The sequence below is a fragment of the Lichtheimia ornata genome (assembly GCF_029851405.1).
Source record: "Lichtheimia ornata isolate CBS 291.66 chromosome Unknown scaffold00018, whole genome shotgun sequence".
Lineage (NCBI taxonomy): Eukaryota > Fungi > Mucoromycota > Mucoromycetes > Mucorales > Lichtheimiaceae > Lichtheimia > Lichtheimia ornata.
The window spans coordinates 479,232-487,640 of record NW_026695338.1 but is presented as its reverse complement, the minus strand read 5'-3'; the positions used below and the strand labels follow the sequence as shown (position 1 = coordinate 487,640).

General features: G+C 43.6%; 2 protein-coding genes across 2 annotated transcripts; both read left to right on the top strand.

Annotated features, from left to right (window-relative positions):
• Positions 1 to 2,724: 2,724 nt before the first annotated feature.
• O0I10_004912 (uncharacterized protein) lies at positions 2,725 to 3,843 on the top strand (the record flags this gene model as incomplete). The annotated part of the gene is made up of 3 exons (XM_058484961.1): positions 2,725 to 3,045; positions 3,103 to 3,536; positions 3,597 to 3,843. 3 exons carry the CDS (start codon positions 2,725 to 2,727, stop codon positions 3,841 to 3,843), a joined length of 1,002 nt encoding a protein of 333 aa, XP_058344460.1.
• Positions 3,844 to 5,261: 1,418 nt separating this feature from the next.
• Positions 5,262 to 8,227, top strand: O0I10_004911 (uncharacterized protein; the record flags this gene model as incomplete). The annotated part of the gene is made up of 3 exons (XM_058484960.1): positions 5,262 to 5,869; positions 5,930 to 8,093; positions 8,156 to 8,227. The coding sequence occupies 3 exons, from the start codon at positions 5,262 to 5,264 to the stop codon at positions 8,225 to 8,227; spliced, it is 2,844 nt and encodes a 947-aa protein (XP_058344459.1).
• Between the last annotated feature and the right edge of the window lie 182 nt (positions 8,228 to 8,409).

Sequence of the window (8,409 nt, the reverse complement as noted above, 5' to 3'; positions counted from 1 at the left end):
ACCTTTATGTTTGTAAGCGTGATGCTATATGAAGAGTGGTCTTTGTTTAATGTAAAGTAGCTAGACCCTGACAGAGCAAAAGATGCAGAGGGTCGTGTTGTGTAACACAGCTACGTTTGCATGACTGGAAGGATTGATGGATTATACTTTATGGTCTATCCACAATAGTCCATATATTGCGCGCTATCAGCCATTTCCTCACAATCGGCGTTGTTGCAAAATCCACTGCATGTGAACGATTCTCCTGCTCCAGCCGAGCATTTCCATCATTCAAGTTTCTTGATCCGAGCCGATTTGACTGAGCTACGCTGGAACAGCAAACATGTCAATTCTTGAAAGACAGACCCTGCGAATGTCTTCGTCTTTCAAACTTTTGGACGCTCCCATTCCAAATTTTCAAATGAAGCATGAAGTTTTTATTAGAAAAATGTTGATCAGCATGCTCGGAGCACCCTTCTGACCAATTTTCAAGTTGGAGGTGGGCAACTTCGGGGCGGTGGGCCGTCCGCTCTTTTGTTCCCCACATCCACCATTTGGGCCGCCCCGCATTTTAAATCGTCATAATGAAGTCTGCGACTTTTAAATGAATGAAGTTGATCAGCATGTTGCAGCGAACCTTCCGACAAAGTTTCAGGTTCGAAATGGGGAATCCCAAGGTAATGCATACTATTTCCATAAATCATGAATCTGGCGCTGACCTCCATTTCCGCCTTACATAGTAAACCCACATTATACCCTCCCATTCAAGTTTTTCAAACGAAACATGAGGTCTTTTTTAGATCAACGTGATCAGCATGTCCAAGAGCATCTTGTGTGAAAGTTTGTGGTTTGAGATGGGAAATCTCAGTATCAAGTATTGATGTGCAGTGTACATGCATTTATACAAGAGATGTCCGATCTATATGATTTCCACCTCTTTTACTCAACTTCTTCCCTCTTCCTCCTATTCTCATCTGTTGCCCCATTGAAGCATACAACTACCACCTGCGAACGATTGCTCTGCTTCAACCCATCATGTCAATCCTACAACTATCGTGATCCGATTGTCTTTGACTGAATGGCAAGTCCATGGCGTGTACACAGCTTTCTTGTCACTCTTCTTCAACACACGAGTCTCTTGACACAACGCGCTCTCTTGTACACTCCTCTACCGCAATCGAACGTAACAGCATTCATTACAGCAGCTGCTCTTAGCAAGGGCTTACTCCATTGTCTCAAGTTACATGCAGCAACGTGTCTTGCAGCCCTTTTCACGTGGACAGCCGATAGCCATCATATAGAAGCAGCTTTATTTACGTGTAGCAACTTGTTTTCAATACATACGACTACTTATGGATATGGATCTGGATATTGCTTTTGGTACATGGGATGGAAGGAATTGGCTTACATTGACCGAGTTGGATCTCTTGGTTCATTTAGCGTGGATGATGCCATATCAGCCATCAATCAATGCATCCATCCCTGGCCTGGTTGAGCTGTAGTAGAAATGACCAAGCCAGTGAGTTATGAACAGAGGGATGGAAAAGGAAGTATACCGGCAGCGATGAGAGTGGCTCTTTTCTTTTCAAGCTTGCAATGGATGTATGCAATCAAGTACAGTAATGAGAGGTCCTGGAATGTTGCTTTGGTTACTTGGCAAGTTGTCAGCAGGAAGGATGGGATCATGTCACGTGGATACGACTGAGGATGATGATGATGGATGGGATGGCATTGACGAAAGGTGTTTTACAGCCGTGGATGAATTGAATTACTCGAATCAATGCATGAAGCAGCTATTTCGCAATCATGGATGAATACGTTTATGGCGGCAGCAACCAAGAATACAATGAAACAATAACACCCGTGGACTCTATATGTGATGCACTCGTACCTGATTCAATTGGTGATACTGTTCTGATCCCTTACCATATTCACTTGACGAGCATCCACATTACCATGTCCTCTATCATTCGACTTTTCGATACACACTTTTTCAACCAGCCAGTGATCCTTGGAGAGATGGAAACACAATAAGCCGTTGCGATATAAAGAGTCTTGACAACGAATTCCTTGGAATGGGTATCAACCCTCATCATCGTCAAGTACATGGACATGGACAACTACCACGGCTGGGCTCTTTGTTATCGGCCACCGTTGATGAATGTACCCGGCCCAATTTATCAATTGATGCATCATCCCCAACAAATGTTTATCATTCTTCCCTCTTTTCACACGCCCACCAACATGCGCAATAAAAGAATGTTGTCGTGCTCCATCACACTCTCACGTATCTCTTTCCTCTATCAATCACTTTGATTGCTTACACCATCAAGCCAAGTTCATGTGGGTACCTCGATGTATGATCCTTCTTGTAACGTTATGGATTAAAGCTGATCTTTGTGGACATTCTTAGTCTTTCATTGTTGCGTACTTTGATTGTCATTGTTGTCATTGTTGTCATTGTTGTCATTGTTGTCATTGTGATATTGTATTCTTGTAATGAGGTAAAGCCTATTGATCTTGCATGATGAACCACGCACTCATATCCTTTTTAATAAAGCTACGTTCCGCAATGCATCTGCAAGGTTGGATTCGGTGACATGGTCTACTACAACCGCATAGGATTGATATAACGGCTTCCGTTATCGAAGTAAGGACATCCATGGATCGCTTTGGTGTTGACAACTTACAAAATTATGCCAGCTGGCAGAACAAGAAGCATGATCTCTAAGAGCCATCCGGCGGATGGAAGCTATTGGTCGAGCTGTGGGACGGCCAAAGAGCGCCGAACGACAAAAAGCAATATCAGTATTTGTGCACATCCCATCCAAAGATCGTGCCGCTTGGTTCAAATGGGCCAATGGTGTTCCTGAAAGCTGTCTTTATTATTTGAATGCACTGGCCTGCAAGAGTCACATTGGCGCAGCCACTGGTGATGATCATCCATTCAAGAAGCTTATCAAAGACTTTGGGCCCGAAAGATGTGAAGATGACCATTGGATGGAAGACGAGGATCAAGTGCGTGCAGCATCGCTTTTCATTTATGTTCATCATCATATTGTCAAGGTATTGTTCGTGGCCGACCTATCAAGTGCCATGGACTCAATATCGTTTCTGGATTAGTTTTACCAATACACAAATGTACATTCTGGTTACCGAATGGAGGCAAGTGACCTGGTGGGAGTCTTTATTTTCTCTTGTCCCTATGGGGGGAGTATAAGCAACTCGCTTAAGCGCCATCCATTTTCAGGGCTAGTTCATTCGGCAGATGAGTTGTTACGCGGTCATTTTGTTACGAAGCAAGGAATCAGCAGTGATGAGTCACCAGCTTTGGTACGATCCTTGGTTGTTTATTCATCCTCAGACAACCCAAGTCCTCAGAGTAGCAATGTAGTCCAAAACCACCATGGCACGATCGGCGTTGATACCTGGGGCGAACCCATCCAAATTCACTTGCCATGTAATCCCCAAGATGCAGCTTACCTTCTACAACAATGGCTACTTGACGAATATCCTGAACAGGGAGAACAGGTAACAACACTAAACCCTGTAAAGAGGTATGTATATATGATCATCGCCTTGGGAAATGGCTCTTGCTTAAAGATCAATCATAATAGATATACATTGCGACAGCCCTTGTCCGATACGGCAAGTTTTGAGAACTACATTGTGACACATTACGCATCTCATCCTTTTTCTGGATATTGGCTGGAATTGATAAACACCCTTGGCACTACGAAGGATTCAAGTGAGATTTTACGAATGAATATTCAAGCTCTATGTCGAGAAGTAACGGTGGAAAGAAAGCAAACCACGTTGAAAGATGACAAGAAAGGCATTGAATATAGGGATCATCCAATTTGATCGCCCCCCCCCAAGAATAGATGTTTGAAGCCTTTGCTCATTGGATCCACCACATCATACGTGCTCCTCTTTTGTTAGCAGTAGTAATATGCTTTGCCATTAAATAGATCATCTTGTATTTTCAAGCTCTACCATAAAAACGAGATTTGGCACATTGCCTTTTTGTAACCCTGTGGTCGTGTATCGATCCTTTTAATCATTTACAGTACTTTGTTGTTGCCAAGTCTGGTCATCATTTTTATCATCTTTAGCTTCTGTAATAAGATAAAGCCTAATAGGCGAATCAATCAATCGTATAGTCATGCACATATGGCATTAAGCTACTACCTCTCATGATGCACATGCAAAGTTGGATTGTATTGTGGTACGTTCTGCCATCGATAACTATGTTCGGCATGGCGTATTTGACATGATGCAAGTGGTACAAAGTGCTTTCCTTGCATTATTCTCCTTTCTTTTTGAAGGAATGTGTTAAAAGTTTGCTGAAGTTTTTCGATTGTTGGATGGCATCATCACAATAGAGCAATCCTACCACGAAATGGGCTATATATATGACCACCAACACTGAGTGAAATAACGACCGCTGGGGTCATCCCACCCGTCGGTCCTCATCGAGATCCAAAATTACCCATTTGCATTCATCATCTGCGAGGATCATGTTACCTCCAGCCCACTAGATTACCATATTTGATCGCATTCCCATGCAGCTATGGATGTCATCGCCCGTAGAACATGCTGTGGATAATATCCAATGATATACCAACAATCGAAGACCTTGTTTACGAGAGCTTCAGTTATTGAAATCAAAGGCAAAGAAAACGAAAGCATTCCAAAAATAAGATGGTGTTCTCCTCTCTACCATTTTTAACAGACAATGTAACGCCACCGATAATGAGCTTATTGTGATGCATCAAGAAGCACTATATTCAAGCTAGCACTTTTGCTAGTGGTCATATTTATACAAGCGGAGCCATTGTTTCAGCATCAATATGCGCATATGTACATATACGAGTTTCAGGATCAGTGCAACGTGGATCAAGGAACTACAAGTTCCAGGGCCACACACAACTTGAAGAAAGTGTGTACGACTTGGCACATGTGACACAAGACTATGGGACATCTACACTTTGATGCATGAGCTTTTCCTTATATCCAAGCATAGATGTTGTGTACGTTGATAAACACATTGTACACCAGCAAACAATCCATGTGCACAGACACAGACCCATCACTCATTCACACAGCGTATTCGACTCTTCATTTATTGATATCTTGCAATGTAAAGATGTAACATGTGAAGAAGTAAATATGTCTCCTGTTTCCAGCAGCACCCACCCACCCCACTAGTGCCAAAAATAATTTAACGACGACGAGCAAAATGCTTAATATCCGCTCCCCTTTCGCAAAAGCTATACATCATGTCACGCATTGCGAGACCCGTCCACCTTTCTGGAGGTGACAGCACCATTCAAGATCCAACCATTCTACGCACAACGAGATTGAGCAACACTCCATTGTATAAAAAGCAATCCAGGTTTTCAGGCTCGTCGTCCTCCTCGTCGACTCATTCCTTGGACGATACAACAGGTCCACTTGCAGCTGACGCGCCCAAATTACAACGACGATCCTTGAAGAATTCTACGACTAATGGAGGAGGAGGAGGAGGGTCGAGGTTGATAAAGAAACCAGCAGCAGCAGCAGCAGGAGTAGCATCAACAACAACAACCACTGTACGATCATCCGTATCTTCAACAGAAGAGTTATCAGAACCTGAATCACTTTCATTTACCGCGAACACCACACCACGCACTTCATGGAATCGATCATCACCCGTGAAAGAGCAGCAACAACAGCAACAGCAACAACAAGATGGTACACTTGCTGTGGGAAGTAGAGTATCTGTACCAAGTTTGGGTGTTCAAGGCACATTGCGATTTCTTGGACCGACTAGTTTCAAGGCTGGCACATGGGCAGGCATTGAATTGGATGTAGTAGGAGGTGGCAAAAATGATGGTTGTGTGCAAGGGTGAGTAATATATATACATATAAAAGATGTCTCCTTTTTATTAACTTTTGTCTCTCCAAGGATACGATATTTCTCATGCCCTCCTCAAACGGGCTTATTCATTCTCGACTCCAAGGTGTCAGCTGTTATTGATCCATCACCATCGCAACAGAATGATCCATCACCTGCTGACAAGGCAACCACCACCGCCCCATCCAAAATCTTGCGTACGAGCAAGCAACCTATAATGCCTGAACGCACTCGTTCTTCAATGTATACCCGACGATCAAAATCATCAGCATCTCCTTCACCACTCAAGCTCTCTGCAAGCAAGACTTTATCCACTCGATCCTCAGCAACAGAGAAACGTCCTTCTCGTTTCTCTTTGGGTGCATCATCCAAAAACACTGAGCCGGTGCCACCTTTACCCAAGAGCAACTCGATTCAGTTCACATCACCATCATCAGATATCACCGACAACAAATCCTCTACACCCGATATCCCTGATATTTTGCCAGCAGCAGCAGTTCCAGAATCAATATCCACCACCACAGCCCCTACTACTACTACTACGACTGAGAACAAAGAGCAAGACAAGAATATCGTATCAAGAGAAGAGCTATATCAGATTTATGATCTTTTGGAAAAGACACGAGAAGAGAAGGAAAAGCTGATGGCTGAGATGAACAATAAGGAATCGGCATGGGAGCGATTAGTATCCACCAAAGAAAGCTATGCTCTTCAGGTCCAAGAAAAGGAGGAAGCGATGACACGCTTAAGGCATCAATTGGATGAGACACGTGAACAATGCACACAACTAGAACAGCAGCTTCGGGACAAGGATGCCATGATTGCACAGAATGTAAAGGATGATGCAGTGCATGAACAATACCAAAAGAGGATTGAAAAGCTCGAAGGATTGGTGGAGGAATTAAGCAACAAATCATCCGACACAGCTGAAGCCCACAAAGCGGAATTGGAGCAATATGCAACAAAGATGGATCAAATGCAACATGCTCTTTCAGATCAAGAAACAATGACAGCCACGCTTGAAAAGGAATGTGAAGAACTTCGAAGAGCAGGTCTTGAAGCAATCCATGCCTATGAGACTTCAGTACAAGAGCTCAAGAAACAAAAGGATGATCTCTCAGAGGAAAAGGAGGCCGAGATTGGTAACCTGAACCGTGTCATTGAAGATTTGCGACAACGAAGCATTGCCATGGGCGTATTAGATGTGGATGAGGAACTTGGTTATCGGGATACCTATGCGGATGAGTGGCATGATCAACGACAACGCTTGGAAGAACAACTCGAGTTGGCCATGACCGAATTGGAGCAGGAACGACTCACTGTACAATCCCTCACGGTGGAAGTGGACAGGTTACAAAAAGAGCTTCAGCGACTGCATATGGATAGTAGCGCCTCCGATGATCGATACCAGAGCTTACAACAGGAGCTTGAACAAGAAGTCAAAGACAAACGACGCTTGATGGAAGAGGCGGATGCTGCATTTGAAGCACAAGCACGTGCTGAAGATGAAAATTATCAAATGAAGATGGCGCGTGTCAAGATGGAACGTGAATTGGCTGAAGCACATGAGACTATCAAGCAGCTCAAGGAAGGCAAAGGTGGTGGTGTTGATGATGCTGCTGATGAGGAGGAGAGGAGGAGTCATCATGGTGGTGCAAGCAGCGACAACAACAGTGAGCTGCATCAGCGATTACAAGAGACCGAGAATGCAAAAATGGCTCTGGAGAAAGAATGTCAACAACTTCGACATGCCAACAAGGATATGGAGCAAGAATGTATACGACTTATGGATGAAATGCTTGCCCTTGAGAAACCGGATGATAAAGAGATGGATCATGGTGATGGTGGTGAGAATACCCCTGCTCTCAAGGCTAGGATTGCTCAATTGGAACGTGAGCTGCTTGATGAACGACGGCGACTTGATGACTTGGAGTTGGCAAAGCACACTGAAATCAATCATTTGAACAAGGAACTTGCCGAGCTTGAAACCTTAGTGGAAAGTCGTGTCTTTGGTGAAGCTGATATGGAACAAGCATTGGATGCCGAGCGGAGGCGGACACGAGAATTGGAAAAGGAGCTTCGATCACTCAAGGATTCGCCAACGCACAGCCATGGTAAAACCGATTTATATTGCGAGCTTTGTGAGGAACATGGTCATGATGTGATCAGCTGTACTGCCTTGGCTGCAAGTGATTCAAACAAAAAGCGCATTGTGGTAAGTAGCCTTTGTCTCTATTTCAAATCAAATCGAATGTCCAACCAATCTCTTTTCATTAGTATTGTGAAAACTGTGAACAGCATAACACGCATTCAACAGAGGATTGTCCAAACCAAGATGAAGTATTTTAGATGACCCCTTTGCATTATAATTGGTTTTGTTTTTGCTTTGTTTATATAAACCGTTGCACTCTTCATAATCGAGACCACATCTTGTGATACCCATCTTACATTAAGTTTTTATGTCATAACCTATGTAGAACATCCTCCAATCACTTTATGTATGGCATCCATCTGCTACCAGAGCATCTTCC